At 49.7% G+C, this 19,085-nt stretch overlaps 1 protein-coding gene across 2 annotated transcripts in view; it reads left to right on the top strand.

Moving 5' to 3' along the window:
* Positions 1–19,085, top strand: part of LOC146786200 (UAP56-interacting factor-like) — a 178,978-nt gene that overhangs the window by 106,156 nt on the left and 53,737 nt on the right. For both annotated transcript variants that reach the window (XM_085635775.1, XM_085635774.1), the window contains one exon: positions 2,709–2,770. In XM_085635775.1, coding sequence (XP_085491901.1) covers positions 2,709–2,770 — 62 coding nt within the window. The remainder of the gene's footprint in view (positions 1–2,708; positions 2,771–19,085) is intronic.

Raw genomic sequence — 19,085 nt, 5'->3', positions numbered from 1 at the left:
CCCGCTTGCAGTCCCGTACTGTCCCGCCGGCCCACACTTGCCAGCCTCCAGAACCTTCCCTTAGCCTCATGTTAGTCCCCCCTATGGTAGGCCCGCGGGCAGGGTGCGTTGTAGGTGTAAGGTAGGGCAAGCCCTGGTTGTGTGGCCTGTCCTAGTAGTGAATTACCGCCATAGTCGTGGTTCACTATTGCAAGGCTACCTGTTCCCATTAGGCCAGATGAGATGCTGGAATTATTACACCTTATAATCCCAGCAGGCTCAGGGAACATGGTAGAGAGATGTGTTTCGTATGCCTGAACTCGGAATGATAAAATACTTCTTGTAGCCAAGTTTATTTTACTATCCTGGTTTTGTAAATACGACTTTTAGAAAGTCCGTATTTACTCACTTAATCATTTCAGCCGCCTCTGCTGTGCGTGTATCTGACTGTCTGGGCTATGTGAGTGACAGGGCTGGGGTGATGACAGGTAGCGAATGGCAGGAGAACACCTTGGTGGGAGGTGGGGGTGCCCCTTGGACTCTGAATAGGGCAAGTGCTCCACCACCACAATGCTGGCTCCTCCCCCTGGGGAGCGACTGATGACTCAGCCTGCACCTGACCCAGGACGGGCGAAGCGCTGTCCACAAGGTGCTCCTGAAGGTACTTGTCCCCTGATGCCGGCTCCACCTCCTGTGGAGCGGCTGATGTGCCGGCCCCTCTCAGTGAAAGCAGAAGTCAGAGTACCCCCAACAAAGTGCTCAGGACTGAGAACGGTTATGCGAAGGCCCCCCTGGCCTGAAAGAACAAAAGAAATGTGGTACAAAAGTAGGAGCCCTGCTCCTTGCAAATCAGAATCCTGTTTTACCACAAAGAACCTCTGCCCGACTAGTTGGAGAAGAAGACGCTGGAAGGACTGGCCTGCTGCTTGCCTTGCTGAGAAAGGAGAGGAAAAGACTTGCTGAATAGACTTTGCTGCTTTGTGCTTGAACATTCTCCAAGGGCTTGATCTGAGCTTGCCCCCTGAACTGAACCCCAGGACCAGTGGGTTCTCTGTGCTTTTGCTCGTCCTGAAACTCGAGCTGGGTTTGCATCCCGCTGGGGAGAGACTGCGCCCCTCATCGCCCCTCCTAGGGCCGTGACACTCGGAAGCTCGCCTGCCTTTGACCCCGTGAGAGCCTCGCTCCAACCGGAGTCGCTCTCTGCCCCCGGGCTAGGCTACCTGCTCCTCTGCCACCGTCTGCGACTGGAGCACGCTGAAGCGCTGTCACCCCTCCCGCCGGAATCCTTCCGACGATCGTGATCCTCGCCGGGTCATCAGCTGCACGGACCGTGCCCTGTGACCCCTGCTTCGCTATCCCCGGATTACCCCAGGCCGCGCCGCCCCCACTGTGGAGACCCCCTGCCCCCCCCGCACCGCCGTGCTGAGGGTCGTTGGCAGCGCCTGCCTGTCTGCATACACCCGCTGACTAAGGACCCAAAAGTACTCCCCGAAACACCGAGTCGCACTGACCCGTGCAGACTCCTAAAGCAACCGCAACGTTCTTCACAGAGTTCCAGTATCGGGCTCGGGGCCCGCGACGCCTTATTTCCCCGTCAACCGGAGCCGATCGTGCCAGAGGACTGGGCTTCCTTCAACGATCTCCTAGGTGAGTGAGAGCGAGCGCTTTTCCCCGTCCTCACCCCTGGGATCTCGAGCCCTCTGACAGTTACCGGGTTCCCGGTAGCCCCCACCGCACCGCATGCCCATCTCGCCTCCAGCTGCCCCAGAGCCGCCGGGAAGAGCCGTGCACGGCGCAGGCGCGCCGCGGTAGGGTCCGGACCAAGTCGTGTGTGGAACCACGAAGGAACATTGTATAGACTAAAAAGTAACCATTTGACACTGCAACAAAGAAACCATTTGCCTATTTTAAACCTCAGGTGGCATGAAGACAACGTTATTGGTCTTGTGTTAAGTCTGCATATATATACCTATTTTTACATAAAGGAGCGTATTTTCACATAACCAAGCCTGGTGTCCGTTTCTGGGGGGATTAATGTGTTTACTGTGTGCGGTTACAATTGCTTAACTAACAAACTCCTGAAGAATCGCCTTGGCTGCTCACGCCACGCACCTAGAGGGTGAGCAAGGGTCATTCCAAAAGGGGTTATCCTGTGCCCTGACATGGAGGAGAGGGTTCCTGCTTGACACAAGGGCAACCATGCGCCAATCAGAGACCCCGAGTCTAACAACACCTCGTAGTGTGCCACATCCATTTTTTATGTAAAGCAATAGAAGTTGGTTGATAGGATTAGTCTTTCTTATCTGTTAGAACAGGAAGCCTGAGCCACAAAGGAATAGTTAATGGTCTTTGGGTGTAGAACCAAAGGAATAAATATTGAGTTGGAAATTCCTGCCAGATTGTCCTCGGCTTCATTTTTTTATATCCAGTTTCAAGCGAGTTGTGGGATCAAGACTGCAGCCACTGGTGTAATCACTAAATGGAATGCTAAGCAGAAGCATGGGCGTCCACACAAAAACTGCAGGATACTCTGTCAGCTGACGCAAGGAGATAGACTTCGTACAATAACTCTGTACAAGCGCCATCTAAGTGAAGTTAAGTTGTCTTACGGAGATCCGGTTCTTATTATAGCTTAGTTAAATAACTGTGGCTACACAGCGTGGATCGAAAAGGCATCTTCTATTTTCTAGATAATGATAATTATTTTTCTACTTCTCTTGTGCTTGCAGGTGCAGACCCACTTGGAAACAGATCTACATTTAGACCAGCCGTCAGACTTAAGAACTTGTCCGTAAGTGCCTTGACTAGTTAACGCCCGATAATATGTGGAGTCTCTTTTTATTTGGGCCATTGAAGCTCCTTTCTGTGAAGCCGATTGTTTAGACATTTGACCTGAAGCTTCTATTTTTACTCCTTTGCTTTGAAATAATAAATGTTTTCTTTCGGAAACTGGTTGTGACGTGCTAAGAGTGACTTTAGTGTTGAACACCTTTGAAACCTGGGTAAACTGGTAGCTTGCTCTGCTGTTTTTGACATAAACTTCTGATATCACGGTGACATCCCCCCCCCTCCCCCTTCCACCCCCAACACCACACCCCCCCCCCACCCAGGTGTAGATCTAAATTGACTGAATATTCTTTCTAGAACTGCGACAGCCCCTATACAAACATTTTCGTTTCTAACACAGAATGCCATGACAACACAAACTTTCTTTCTCTGGAACTATCCAAGATTGTTAGCTCCTGTGAGACCAGTCACATTGTGCAGACATATCTTTAGTCTTATTTTGGATTGCCAAACTTTCTAAATTGAGAGTGGTGCGCTCCGATTTATTTATTTGTTTTAAGGAAGAGATGGTTTTTAAAATGTATTTTCTGGTTTCATTGAGTCTTGAGCACTTTACAGTAGGAGCTCTGGGGCGTTCGGCAGTCACTAGCAACATGTTTCTCTCTGCTCAGATAGTTGCAAGATTTGTTTGGCTTTGTGTTCAGTGGGCTGTTTTATATACAGAAAAACCTGTGGGTAAACAGCAGATGCCCTAGTCCACCGGGTCATAGGTATGGATTATTACTTAAAATTCTAGCTTTTCTCCAGAAATACATGAGGTGAAATTGGTGTAATTTTAGCACCATTTTTTCTGATTCTGGGCTGCTTTATTCAACCTTATGCATGTTATTTGGGCAATAAAACACTGCTTTTGCTTTGCTCTAAATACTTTTTCAGTTGCTCAGCACATTCCACATCACCGAAGCCTATGTAACGTTCTCTGTGCTGGAACTTTAGCAGAGTTTTAGCGACCTGTGTATTGAAGGCATAAGCACTGCGTTGTATGACCCGTCTTTAAACCATTGTTAGGATGTCCAATACTGTTTACTACAATAATACTTGCAAGAACAAATGTCAACTTCTGTGGCAACTTAATGCACCAGTCCTTTTAAGAGTATTTTAAAAGACTAATATGAAAGAATGTTTATACAGATTTCGTAAACGAAATTCTTCAGAAAACATGTTATCCAGGGTTGGTGTATCGTTCATAGATTCACATGCTTGAATCGCTCCCTGTCTAGATTTTCCATCTCGACAACGTGGAATGATTCAAGCATGTGAATCTATGAAAGATACCAATACTGGATAACCGTAGTTACAAGTAAGTACCTTTTTTTTTCTTCCTTGAGATTCGAAATCAGTTGAATGTATTGTGAAATTGATAGTTCTATTATTTTAATAATCAGCCCATTCGCTGTAAAATATTTTGTATTACGAGATATAGTTTAACTCCGAATGAATTGTCAAGCTCTTGTTTCATAATCTTGGCTTCAGGGCAGATTGCAAATGTAGAACAGTGTTATTTGCGATTTAATCCAGGTGTTCACTCCAACTAATTTATTGGATTCCATTCCTTATCGCTCCCCCGCCTTACTTGGAAAGGGATGATATTTCCATTCTGTTCAATGTCCATAAAAATTACTAAAGACTAGGTAGAAATTTGTTATATGCATAGAATACCAGTTTTGCAATGTGAATCTTTACTGGATTCACATGTTGTGCATTATTTATTCTGCAATCTAGTGGTTGGGTCAAGGATCTCTCGGGCCCCCTCTTTTCTTCTTTTGTAGGTGTTGTTAGACTTGGGGGTCTCTGGTTGGCGCAAGGTTGCCCTTGTGTCAAGCAGGAACCCTCTCCTCTACGTCAGGGCACAGGCTAACCCCTTTGGGAATGACCCTTGCTCACCCTCTAGGTGCGTGGCGTGAGCAGCCAAGGCGATTCTTCAGGCGTTGTTAGTTAAGCAATTGTAACCGCACACAGTAAACACATTAATCCCCCCAGAAACGAACACCAGGCTTAGGTATGGGAAAATACGCTTCTTTATATAAAAAGTTATCTCAATACGCAGTCTTATCACAAGACTAGTAACGTTGTTTCTATGCCACCAGATTATAAAGCAGGCACACGGTTCTTTAAGCGGATGCTTCTTTATTCTTTTACCAATGTTACTTGGGGGATTCCAGTCTTGACTTACTTCAGGCCTACCGCGGCTCACGTATCTGTCGTGGGCGCGCCTGCGCCGTGCACAGCTCCCCCCCCCCCCCCCCCCCCCCCCCCCCCGGCGGCTCCAGGGCAGCGGGAGGTGAGACGAGCGTGCGGTGCGGTGAGGATTACGGGGAAATAAGGCGGTGCGGGCCCCGAGCCCGATACTGGAACTCTTTTAGCAACGTTGGGTGGAGAGTCGGCACGGGTCGGTGCGACGCTCAGCTTTGGGAAGTGTTCTTGGGTCCTCAATCAGCGGGTGTGGGCAGGTAGGCAGGCGCGGCCAGCGACCCTTAGCACGGCGGTGCAGGGGGCGGCGCGGCCTGAGGGGTTCCGAGGATAGCGAAGCGGGGGCACAGGGCACGGTCAGTGCTGCTGGTGACCCGGCGAGGATCACGATCGTCGGACGGATTCCGGCGGGAGGGGTGACAGCGCTTTCAGCGCACTCCAGTGGCAGGCGGTGACAGGGGCGCAGGCAACCTAGCCCGGGGATAGAGAGCGGCTCCGGATGGAGCGGGGCTCTCACGGGGTTAAGGCAGGCAAGCTCCTGAGTGTCACGGCCCTAGGAGGGGGCGATGAGGGGCGCAGTCTCTTTCCAGCGGGATGCACACACGGCTCGAATTGGAGGACGAGCAAAAGCACAGAGAACCCACTAGTCCTGGGGTTCAGTTCAGGGGGCAAGCTCAGATCAAGCCCTTGGAGAATGTTCAAGCACAAAGCAGCAAAGTCTTTTCAGCAAGTCTTTTCCTCTCCTTTCTCAGCAAGGCAAGCAGCAGGCCAGTCCTTCCAACGTCTTCTTCTCCTCCTAGTTGGGCAGAGGTTCTTTGTGGTAAACAGGATTCTGATTTCTTAGGAGCCAGGCTCCTACTTTTATACAGTGATTCTTTTGTTCTTTAGAGCCAGGGGGCCTGGGCCTGGCTCAGTCCAGTTCTGGAGCACTTTGTTATGGTGACTCTGCTCTTTCCTTTCAGCAGCAGGGCAGAGACATCAGCCGCTCCACAGGGGGCGGAGCCGGCTTTGTGGTGGCAGAGCACAGGTCTATTCAAGAGTCAAGGTGTACTCCTCCCACCCATCCTGGTGTTATCTCTCTACCCACCACCTGGCAGCCAGCCTGTCTCTGGGGATTCCCCAACCCTGCTCCTTACTGTTGCTAGGCAGAACACACACACACAGCAGAGGCGGACTGAAATGGCCAGGTCAGTAAATACTAACTTTCTAAAAGTAGTATTTACAAACGCAGGATATTAAAATAAACTTTACTAAAAGAAGTATTTTATTATTCTGAGTTCAGGCATACTAAACTTGACTTTCTACCATGCTCTGAGTCCACTGGGGTCACAGCGTGTAGTGACTCCAGCAGCCCATTCTGGCCTATGGAGAGCAGGTAGCCTTCAATAGTGAAAAACGAAAATGGCTGTAATTCACTATTAGGACATGCCACACACATCAGGGCATGTCCTACCTTATGCCTACAATGCACCCTGCCCTTGGGCCTACCAGAGGGGTGACTAACATGAGGTAAAGGGAAGGTTTGGAGGCTTGCAAGTGTGTGCACTTGCCCAGCCAGCATGACAGTACCAAACTGCACGCAGGTTCTGCAGTGGCAGACCTTAGACACATTTTACTAGGCCGCTTCTGTGGGTGGCACAACCAGTGCTGCAAGCCCACCAGCAGCATTTGTATTTACAAGCCCTGGCACTCCTGGTGCACTTTACTAGGGGCTGATAGTAAACCGAATAAGCCAAACATGGACACCAATCAATGTATACATTTTACCATAGGGAGAGCATATGCACCTTAGCACTGATCAGCAGTGGTAAGGTGCCCAGAGTCATAAAACAGCCAACAACAGGTCAGAAAAAATACTGGAGGAAGGCAAAAAGTTTAGGGATGACCCTGCAAAAAGGGCCAAGTCCAACAGGTGTCAACAAGGTGTGAGCTGTGCCAGCCAAGCCTCTATTGTGACTGCAAGGCCACAATACCCTACTGGGTGATAACCATCTTTAGATTCTTTTTGTCTCCTGTTTGGTGACCTATGTCTCTTAGAGCTTGTTTAATTTGCTAGCTGCCGGTTCAGTCCATTTTTGGGTAGCCACACTGTTACACTGGGAAGCTAGGTGTCACTCATGTTAATCCAGAAAACTTCAGAGCTCGTGTTGCAGGTTAAGTAACCTCTTCCTTTTGCAGCCCAAATCTTTTCTGAATTCACATGCTCTGCATAGATTATGTAGCAGCATTAGACCTTTGTGGGAGGATAGATTAAGGTGTGTGTGTTTGCATAAAAGTGTTAAAGTTTCTTGCATATGCCTCCCTGTTCGCGCACACATCCACGCAGTCGTGGTTTGTAGAGGTATGATTGATAACTATGTTGCAGCCATGCATATGTCATTAATGGAGAGATTTGCAATGAAGGCTGGTGGCTCTCCATTTTGTCTGGTGGAAGAATATGCTCTTGGTTTGCTGCCTAGAGTCTTACCTGCTAGCGGTTACCCCGATCTGAATGGTTTACACTATCCTTCTTGCAGTGCACTCTTTTAACACTAGCTGAACGCTCTATGATAAACGGGCCCTTTAACAGGATGAGCTGCGTCCAGTTTCCAGGGGTGAATCTCATTAAGTTGTAAGACTATAGGATTTGCTGATGTCACATTCTGCAGAACATGGAAGTCTGCATGTTGGTAACATTTTTTGGACAGGAGGGGTGTGTTCTGGGTTCTGAAGGCATTCTTCCAAGAATAAGAAGTGACCCAGATGCACTTGGACGACACACAAACATGCAAACATATACTTGTCAGCTTTATAGATTCCACTTTTTTCATGTGTATTCTATATCCATATTGTAATTTCTTACCAAGTAGACGCTTGTAATGTTTCCTCTGTAGGTAAAAGATACCTTCTTTATGGGCAAACTCGTCAACTTTAAAGGTTACATTAAAGTCTTGTTAAAGCTGTGAAGGATCTGAGTTTGCTGGAGCCGCATCCTAATCGAGATGTTGACTGAGGCTTTTAGCCCTTGGTGCAAGGTTTCCTGAAGTCAGGAACGCCCTACCTGATATGCTGTGAATGTCATCAGGTGATTCTTTCACATGAACAGATCATTTCCATCATTAACTCTCAAGGCACTTGAACAGGCCTGCTCTGTCATAGACTTTGATATCCTTTTCGAACTATCTTTCTTAATGTTCTTTTGGTGTTGGACTTGTTCTCTCGCCAATTAATTTGGTTTCTGGTAGCTCACCTGACTGCATTTTTGATTGACATTTTTTATTGCCTTTAAATAATAGTTTTGGGCTTTAGGTGACGGGTGTTTGTTTTGGTATGTTTTACACCGCCTTAATGCTTTAACACTGTCCACTCTTTTCCTAGTGCGCCCTCATCCATTTTTGGCGGAGTGTGTTTAAAATGTTTTTGAGAAAGCGGTGAATTCTAATGGACAGTCTCCTTCTGCACAGTTTGCCCGCCAGGTATTGCAAGCTATTTACCCTGTTGTCTTGTTTGGGTTCACTGTTTCAGACTGATATACAGATTGCGCCTCTTCACCCTTTAACCGCTTGAACTCCTGTTCCACTTCTATGTAGGTATCGTGTACCCGTGTCTCCACTTCTGATTCTGATATGGTTAATGTGAGAAAGTGGCTCTGTATATACTGTTCCCTAATAGGTACAGGGTGTACAGAGTCCACAGTCCCCCAGAGGCTGATAGAGGTCAAAGTTAGGTATGACCTTACTCTCAAAAGTGGTAGCTTGGTCGAGCAGTAAGGCAGTACCAGAGGACAGTGTAAAGCATTTATTGTACACACTCAGTCAGCAAATGGTTTCACACACTCAATAACTGAACTCTAGGCCAATGATTTGTATATATAAAATATATGCTTGTTTTATTTTTAGAACCACAAAGGGGGTAAAAATATACTTTCTCAGAATGAGAGGTTGAATATAAATACTTTTGTTTCAAGCAATAAATTTGTGTAAACAGTCACAGTTGGTTGCAATAAACAATCCTATTTCCTAAACATAACAATGCATTGAGCTCAATGGTAAATTCAGGTTATTTGTAATAAATTACTGTTCAGATTACTTTTGGAATTCCAGGTCTGGATCCTAGAACCAGCCTGGGGTCAGTATTCAGAATCAAGTGATGAAAGTCGACTTAATAACTGTAATGATTTTTAAATAATATTTAGCTATTTCAAAAGTTTAGCACTTAGAAAATATTTCACAGAAAACATTCAATGGATCTCTATGGCAAGAAATTCAAATTGCAGGTAGAGTACTTTATCGTTACTTTAGTAATCCAGGACTGGGTGCCTAGACCCAGGACTGGGGTCCTTATCAAAAACAGGTAAGTAATTTCGTTTGCAGAAATGGTACGATTTTAAAAGAATATTTCAAATTTGCAAAAATAGACACTTAGAAGAAATTTCACAGAAAAGCAGACAATGGTTTCCTATGGGAGAAAAATGAGTTAGAGGTAAGTATAGTTGTGAGTACTTTTCAGGGTCAGGGCTGGGCACCAAGATCCAGCCCTGGGAGCTCACCCAGGAACAGGTGAGTAAATTCGTTTTTGTCACTTGGCTGATTTTTGGTGAATTTTTACAGTTTTGAAAAGTTCACACTTAGAAGATTTTTGAAGAAAAAGCCAGTCAATGTTACCCTATGAGGAAAATGAAGTTAGCGGTTTAAGGGTAAGTACTCGACTGGCAGAGTTGAAATTCCGGGCATAGACTCAGGGGTCCCCCAGTGTCAGGTAGGTACAGTTGGTTCACCCTCAGCGGTTTCAGGACGGCCGGGTGCAGAGTGAGTTAGGCCCAATGTTATCCTATGAGGGATAGGGGGGCCTTAGTTGGTGGCTGCTGTCTGGCAAGCCACGCGTCTGTGGGAGCTGGGCTCCTGGTCACTTACTCAGGGCAAGTGGGGAAGTAAGTTAGTGTAGAGAGTGCACTGCCAGGGCCACTCGGGTGGCTGGGTGCAGGGTGCTTTTGAGCCTTCGGGCGCTCAATGGAAATCAATGGGAATGTTCCGGTTTGGAAAAAGGCTGCAGGCTCGGGGACGAGGATGTTTCCGGTGCCACCACCACTTCGAGGGGTAAGTTGGGTAGTTGTAGCTTAGGTGGGTACCCCGGGATTGGGCACAGGGGGCCGCAGGGCGCCGGGTGCAGGGGTGCCTTTTGACGTCGGGAATCTTACCCTCTGGTTGATCGCGGCTGGGGTGGCACTCGGTTCTGAGGCTGCAGGCTTCGTCCAGGATGTCGAGGGGGGTCCTTGGGTGCCGGACTCGGGGTCACAGTCGCCGTGGGGTCGTCCTCAGGGTCTTTGTCCACTCCGGCACTGGCCAGGCTTGGCTGGTGCAGAGTGTGTTGGGTCCGCGGTTCCGGGCTGCTGCCAGGAGTTAGGAATAGGTTTCTCGAGTAGAGCCTCTACTCATGGGAGTCCCAGGGAATCAGAGGTCAAAGGTAGCCAGGTCCTCCGGGGTTTTTGAGGTTGCTGGCCACAAGAGATGCCGCGCTGGAGCAGGAGCAGGTTCGAGGGTCGACAGGCCGGTAGGGCTGGGGCCAAAGCAGTTGGTGTCTTCCTCTTTTTAGCAGCTGCAGGGCAGGTCTTTTTTCTTCTTGCTCTTCTTGTAGGTTTCTATCTGGAATCTGGGGAAGGAAGGTTCAGGGGGCCCCTAAATACTAGATTTAGGGGCGTTACAGGTAGGTGAAGGCCAGGGACCAATGGGTCCTTGTCCTGGGGTGGGTACACCCCCTATCCTGCCTCTCTCCTGTGGGAGGAGGGCAGTAGCCTAATCCTGATAGGGTAGGGCCTCCCATCTTCAAGATGGCGAGAGCCCGGAGATGTGCTTCACCTCGCCTCCCCCACCTGAGGGGTGGGGTGGGCAGGCTGGCACATCCCCTGTCCTTGTATGGGGTTTCCGGCCAAGCTTCCTGCCAGAGTGGGGGGTTGCAGTGGCCTGGGGAAACTCCAACTGGCGGCATGCCTTTGAAGCTTCCCTTTGCTCATCCTGGGGGAGGAGATTTCTCACCTCACCCAGGATGTGCATTGTTGCAGGCCCGGGAGAGCAGGGGCTCTCCCACCCAGGGGTCCAGCAACGTGTCTGCTGTGTGGCAGCCTGGGCAGCCTCAGAGCAGACGTGGATTGTAGGTTAGCTGTAAGGGGGCATCTCTAAGATGCCCTCTGGGGTGCTTAGTACATTAAATCCCACACTGGCATCAGTGTGGGTTTAATGTGCTGAGAAGTTTGATACCAAACTTCCCAGTCTTCAGTGTTGCCATTATGGTGCTGTGGAGTTCGTGTTTGACGAGCTCTCAGCACCATGTACTTGTAAAAGGCAGCACTGTACTTACAGTGCCCAGGAATGGACCTGGGTACTGTAGGGGCACAGGGCTCCTGCTCCTGTGCCCACACCATAGGCATAAGGCACCCAGCCATAGGGGTGGCTGACATATGCCTTGGCAGTATAGGTAATGGGCATGGCACACAGAGATGTGTGCCATGTCGACTCTTTGTTTTGTCCTGCACCCAGACACTCAGCCTGCAAAGGCAGTGTGTGTGTGTAAGGGTACAGGGCCTCTAAGGGTGGCACAAGGAGTGCTGCAGCCCTTAGAGGCCTTCCCTGGTCACAAGGCCCTGGGTACCTAGGGTACCATTTACCAGGGGCTGACATGTGGCCAGGGTTTGCCAATTGGGAGTTTGTGTGTTTTAAGGAAGGAACATAGGCCCTGGGCACCTGATTGGCAGGAGCCCAGGGCACAACAAGGAAAAGTGCATCAGCTATTAGGCAAAAAAAGGGGGGGTTACTGCAACAGAAACCCACTTCCTCACAGTTAAAGAAACACTTCTGTGCTTACTTTTGAATTCCTTACCCTAATCTATCAGGACCTTATTTCTCTGAGCAAACATAGGGATCTTCCCTTGGAATTGGCGCAAACTAATGCAGATGTTGCAACCCAATTATGGTCCAAAATCTAGAGGCTTAAATCAAAACCCTTTCCCTTTAATTTCCTTCTGTTGCTTCTTATTCCTCAGACTAGGAGTGTAGTTTACTTTCGGATGCAGACTCTTTGGTGCGATCAATACGGTGGGCAAAAGTCTCACACTCTGGCCCAATTAAGTTAACCGCGGGCCCCTTCTGACATACGGGGGTCACTGGTGCGGCGGTGCATACCTGGTACTTCCCACATGGCACACTTCACATGGTGGCCCTCTTCCGGCATTTGGGAGTCATCAGACTCTTCCTGCACACAGGCAACGACCCGATTTGGTGTGTAGCTGCTCTCCTCACACCTCGCTCAGGATTCCTCTTGATAGGGCTTCCTACTGAACCTCGCTCCTTCCAATGCTCCCCTTTTCCTCACAGGGCATGATAGTTTTGGCATGCAGGCAGTGCTCCAGGGCTGGTGGTATTGGTTTTCCTCACCCAGCAGGGAAGTTAGCAGGCCTCTGTCCCCAGTACTGGCCACAGGCAGATGCCTGGCAGAGCTTCCCCTTCTCACACAGCCAGTCTGGCTGCTTGGCAGATGACACATATTTTTGGGACTCAACATCCCCTTCTTATACTACTTTTCCAGACACCAAATGAAATTTAAGGTCTGGGTCTTTGAAGTTGTATTTTGGGGGTTCTGCTTTTGAAGTAGGCACTTCTCTTTTTCAACCTCCTTCATGAAAGAGGTCCGTCACAGCAAGCAGGACTCAAAAGCTGATTGTCCACAACATACTTCATGGGTGTGACCCAAGTTTACACCTGGATGTCAGCCACAGTGCTATGTGCATCAAAGGTTTAATCCTAGACTCCCATCCCTTCTTTGATTCTCTTATCTGCCCCATCTCCCTTCCTGGGATGTGTCCAGGCCCCTTCCATGTGATTGATCACTGAGACAAAGAGCAGTCTTTTAAAATGTAAAGGGAGTCTCGTCCTTTTCCCTAGTGTTCCCCAACCAGTTCACAGGAATGCAGCAAATACACAATTCTGTCTGGGGTGGGATTTCTCTCCTCATGTCTACGCCAGGCAGGCCTGGGCTTCCAAAAATAGAACCCAAGATCCTCCATACAGTGTACCATTGCAGATCTATTTATTCTGTGTACTCATTTACTGAGCAGCTCTAATACCTATATGCATTATACACTTACAATTATACATGCAATCTGAAAGAGATAGTTGTAGATTTCTAACCGTAGAATTTTCCCCCCGGCGTCCGTCTGGATCTGGAGATTTTTCTTAAGCAGTACCCCTGCGCGTCCATTGGTGGCTTCGGTCGACTCCACGTCTGCGTCGTGGTCTCCGGGAGGATGATGTGGTGCCTACTTAGACGCCACCCCTGCGTGCTGACGTCCGTTCTTTCTTTTTCCATGCCAGCCTAGCACAGATCCGGAGAGAGCTGCCCCTTAGCCATTTTTTGGCTAGCCTTTTTGCGACTTTTATCAACATCTTTTTTGAGTCTTTGACTCCTGGTGCGCGAGGGATGTCCCAACGTCAGACCGGTTTCAGGCCCTGCGGGTCCTGCCACAAGAGGATGTCGGTGACAGACCCGCACTTTGCATGCTTTTGGTGTCTGGAGCTCGCCCACAACCCGAAGTCGTGCTCAGACTACCGGGCCATGCACCTGAAGACTTTGCGCAAGCGGTCCTAAAAGTTGTTGGAGGCCCGGCGGTTGGCTCCGCATCGTTCCCTGTCTTGTTTGAGAGGAATGTCTTGATACCGCTCGCAGAGCCCCCACTCCTCGTCACCCTCCAAATCGTTGAGTTCATTGGGTATCTCCAAACACAAGAAGGCGGTGAAAAAGTACAATCGCTCTTTACCTTCTCACCGTTGGTCAACTGACGTGACCCAGGACTCAGTGTCGTTGCTCAAAGGCACCGTGCAGCTGCCTGCATCAGGGACGACTCCGCGCCTCACCCCCCCTTTCTGTTAGCCAGAGCGTCTCCTGTCCAACTTGGACAATTTTATGAGGCTTTACAGCTCCTCTTTGGGCAGCCTGACTCTGCCAGCGCGCCTTTGAGCCCTGTGGAGCGATGCCTGGATCCAGATCTACGCCGATCAATCTTACTCTACCTTCCCTGGCGCAGCTCCGGAAGATGACTCCCCGCCGACAGCCATGCCCTCGGCTGACGCCGTCCCCATCCTCATCCCCAAGTTGGACCCGGACCGAAGTCCGAACCGATGCCAGAGGGTACTCTTGTTACCCTGTTCATCCCTGGTGTTCCCTATTGACCAGAGGGTGGTAACGAGTTCAGAGACCCCTCCCAGTCCTCCTTAAATTACCAGCTGGAAGAACCAGACTGGCGAGAGGACCTGGGTGATGCCAGTGGTCTGGACACCTCTCCAGACACTGACTTGCTTTCTCCCCATATCGTGGCTACAGAGGAGGAGCGTCCTATGCTGTAGTGGTGGGAAGGGCGGCTAAGTTCTTGGGCCTTGAGCTCCCTTCGGTGGCACTCAGAGCTAACCCCCTGACGGAGGTGCTTCAGCTTGCAGCTTCCTCTTCTGAACCCCTATTGCCGTTCAGTGAGATGCTCACTGATGTCCTCCTGGGCACTTGGTCGAAGCCCAGCACAGGGGCTCTTGTGGAGAGGACAATTGCCTACCACCACCGCCCTGGGCGACCCAGTGTTCTTGACCCAAAACCCTTCCCCTTAGAACTTGGTGGTCCAGGCCTCTTCTAGTGGCACATTCCTTTCTGCCCCTCCAGATAGGGAAACCAAGAAGCTGGAGCATCTTGGAAAGCATATGTTCTCTTCCTCCAGCTTGGCACTGTGGTCAGTGAATACCGTGTGCCTATTGGGCCGCTACTCCCATACCATCTGGGATATGGTCGCGCAGGTGCTGCCTCAGTGTCTAGAAGAGACCCGGGCCGTTCTCTCCCAGGCAGTGCGGATGGGAGAGATGCAGCCAAATTCGCCATTAGATGTGGACTGGATACCACCGACTCACTAGGCAGAACGATTGCCACGTCGGTAGCCCTTAGGCGTTACGTCTGGTTGAGGACATCTGGCTTTTCGTGGGATGTCCAGTCAACTTTGATGGACATGCCCTTTGATGGCTGCCTTTTTGGCGACAAAGCAGACTGGAGCGTTATACAGATTCTAGGGCTACGGCCAGATCTTTGGGCCTCACTGCGCCTTCTCACCCACTCCAGTCTGCTTTTCGTCCGTTTAGTGGCTAAGGAAGGGGTGCCCAACCTAGCCACCGGTTCACAAAAGCAGCCCAGCCTCTGCATGGCCACAGGTCCCAGCGACCTTGCAGGTCTGGGAGCAAGCGGGCAAGCCAGTCCACCCTTTCCCCCCTGCCACAGCCACCTAATCTTCCTAATTTGAAGTTTCAGGCCCACCAACTGCTAGTTGGAGTCAGGATTTGCCATCATCTCCTCCATTGGCTATCCCTGAAGTTGGACAGGTGGGTTTTGAAATCGTCCGAAGGGGCTACTCCCTCTCCTTCAAGATTACTCATCTCTCCATGCCACTGTCTTACGAACTCATATCGGAGGATCATTTGGCACTTCTTTGCCAGGAAGTCTCAGCTCTCTTGGCCAAGAGGGCTATAGAGAGGGTCCCTGTGCCAGAAGTAGGTCGTGGTTGCTGTTCCTGCTACTTTTAGATGCCCAAAAAGGACAAAGGGCAGCGTCCTCTTCTAGACCTCAGGACCCTCAACCGCTTCCTCCCGAAGCAGTACAAGATCCTCATGTTGGCTCTGGTCTTGTCTACCCTCAACCCCGGAGTCGGGATGGTGGAGTTGGACTTGCAGGATGCTTATTTCAATATTCCCATCTTGCCAGCCCACAGACGCAATCTACGGTTCACGGTGGGCCACAGGCGCTTTCACTTCAGTGCTCCCCTGTGGCATTACCAGTGCCCCTCTGGTGTTCACAAAGGTGATGGCGGTGGTCGCAGCTCATCTGCGCAGATCAGGGGTTCCAGTCTTCCCCTATCTAGACGACTGTTGAACGTGGGCTCGCCTTAAGCAATCATCTCCCACCTCCAGACTACGGCAGACCTCCTGCACTCGCTGGGTTTCCCCTATCAACGTGCCGAAGTCACACCTGACTACCTCTCGGTCACTCCCTTTCATCGGAGCTGTTCTGGACACAGTGAAGTTTTGGGCCTATCCTCCCAAGCAGCAAGTCTGGGATATTCGGGCTATGATACTGGTGTTTCAGTGAGAATGAATCTGAGGCTGCTGGACCTCATGGCCACCTTCATCCTGCTGGTGGATCATGCCAGATGTCATATGCAGGCTCTGCAGTGGCATCTGAAGTTCCAGTGGGTGCAGCATCAGGGTAATCTTTCCGACTATGTTCAGATCTCAGAGGGAGCTGCGCAACAACTGCAGTGGTGGCTAACGAACCAAGCTTTGGTCGGAGGCAGATCCCTCTCCCTTCCCCAACCAGATCCAACAGTGGTGACAGATTTGTCACTCCTGGGATGGGGTGGCCATCTGGGAGAGGCAGAAATCAGGAGTCTGGTCTCCGGCGGAGTCCGGGTTCCATATCAACCTGCTGGAGCTCTGGCTCCTTCCCTATCTCAAAGCTAGAGTGGTGCAGGTGTTAACAGACAATACCACCGCCATGTGGAAGTGCAACAAACAGGTCTGGGTGGGGTCGTGGACCCTTTGTCAGGAAGCTCTTCGTCTCTGGGCATGACTGGACCATCAGGGCATGACCCTGGTAGTTCAACACCTGGCAGGTTCTCTGAATGCCAGGGTGGACAAACTCAGCAGTCTGTCCTTGCTCAATCACGAATGGCGTCGTCACTCGGAGGTTTTGCAAGGTCTCTTTCAGCTGTGGGGAGAGCCGTGGTTAGATCTGTTCACCACTGAAGAGAACGAGCAATGTCAGCAGTTTCGCACATTGGAGTTTCCAAGGCGGCACTCGCTCGGCGACGCTTTTTGTGGAACTGAGGCCTCCTGTACGCCTTTCCGCTTGTACCACTTCTGCCCAGAGTGCTCAAGAAGGTCAAGCGCAACTGGGCCCAAGGTATTCTTGTGGCTCCGTACTGGGCACAGAGTCTGGTATCCTAAGCTTCTGAGCATGGCCATCGATCTTCCGATCAGACTGCCCCTTCGGGAGGATCTTCTGTCGCAGCAGCAGCAAACAGTTCTTCACCCAAACCTTTCCAGTCTTCACCTTCTTGCGTGGAGATTGGACGGGGACAGTTGACTGCTTTCTGAGACAGTCCGGGACAGGAGGGGGCAGGTGGGAGCAGCTGACTGGCTTTTGGTTACCTGTGTAATTTAAGTTCATTATTGTACACCCTGTAGTGTGTTTAGATTGCCAAGTCACTGTTGGTTACTATTTAAGGCTCCTTGGCGATTGGAGGTTGTATGTGACAACCTACTTGGGAAACCTTGGCATACTGTTGTCGCTGTCTACAATAAGTAATCCTAGGGGGGTCTTGAAGCCCAATCTGCTAATTATGACTAAAGCAAAGTTAACAGCTTCAACCACAACCATGGACAACTACCTGGTTAAGATGGTCGATAAAATTAACCAGGAACGTAGGAAATCATTAGGTCGTCCAGGGTCACAGAGTTTGGTTTCCCCCCCGCCTATTTGTTTGGCATCTGAGAGCCACCTTGTTCAGGATCCTAATGCTCCTTTATTACCTTCTGTTTGTTTATCTGAGGGAGCTGTTACAGACACTATTAGATCGGATAGCGATACTCCGGAGTCCACGATCGACCCTGAACCAGACCAAGCTACCCTACCTGATGTACCTATCCCCGGTCAGTCTGTTCCCAGACGCCAAAAATTGATACGCACATGTAGGAACACCACTAAACCCATACAGTCTAAGCGAGGAGGGAATCGCCATACTAACAAAAAGGATTCCACCCTGCAGTTAAATGTCCCAGCCCAATCTGTGCTAACGGAAGGAGCTAAGGTCATCTTAGATAAAGAACAGCTGGATCTTATAACTCAGGCTATAGTTGCCAAGTTTGACATATTTGTTAAACCTTTATTGACCAAACTTTCCACTCTTGCCGATGAAGTAGTCAGATTGGGAGGTATCCTGGATTCCTTTGTTAAGGTTAGTCCAGCCCCAACCAATATTACTGGTACTCAGGTGTCCCAGGAGAACTCTTTAACTACCTTTGATACAGCCCCATTGATGATTGAGAATAGCAGTTCTGAATGTAGACCTGGGTGTGCCCCTGGAAAGCCTGCTGTAGTTCCCAATGTGCCATCCAAGCGGCAAAATACTACAAAACCACCCGCCGTTTCAGTACCAGGGGAATCATTGGGCAACAACTTTAACTTCCCTAGCTCCAGAAACCCCCAACCGAACCTGCCACCTACGTGTGCCCCATTTGTTGCTGTCCTTATGAACGTCCCCCCTGTTAATAGGCTTGATAGCAATCCTGCTGGTGTAGAATCACACTCGTCATTAAAGAACAAAACTGTGGACTGGCTCCACCGACAGTGTGACTTCCCTCTAGCATTATCCAGAGATATACTTTGTACCAGGAGAACTAATTGGGTAGGTAAGTCCCGTAAGACCTGCGAAGGTGACTGTATAGTCATCAACTTCCGCAACCCCCATCTCACCTCCACAGTTTTAATTAAAGCCGCTTCTCTCCCAGTGACTGAACATGGTATATCCCTGCGGCCGCTTGGGTACTTTTATAGAGATTTTGCAACTCAACCTGTTATCCAATCTGTTGATGAGCGCCACTGGCTTAGGCCTAGAGTTCAGGCCCTGGGTGTTATACCCACTATCTCAACGTTTAATAGATTCCAGCCGTTAAGTGGGCTAGATTACAATGACTGACTGGAGCCGACTATTGATGGTGTCAGGTCGGAGGACTTGGACCCGAGCAAAGTGAGCTATATTGGGGCATCCAGGATATCAACTTCAATTATTAATAATATTGGGGTAAGCGAATTGAACTCTACTGCGGCATGCGACCAAGGGAATCTGGCTAACCCGAACGGGGATAGGTCCCCGAAGAACCCTTCCACATGTTTAGTCAACTCTGGTTCTAGTGTCATAGCCTGTTGGAATGTTGCGGGACTTTCCCACAAGGATGATTGCTTAGGTTGGTTCGATTTTATCAATCTTTTTAATATTTTATGTTTTCAGGAAACCT

The sequence above is a fragment of the Triturus cristatus genome, chromosome 11 (genome assembly GCF_964204655.1).
Source record: "Triturus cristatus chromosome 11, aTriCri1.1, whole genome shotgun sequence".
Lineage (NCBI taxonomy): Eukaryota > Metazoa > Chordata > Amphibia > Caudata > Salamandridae > Triturus > Triturus cristatus.
This window is presented reverse-complemented; position numbering and strand designations above follow the sequence as displayed.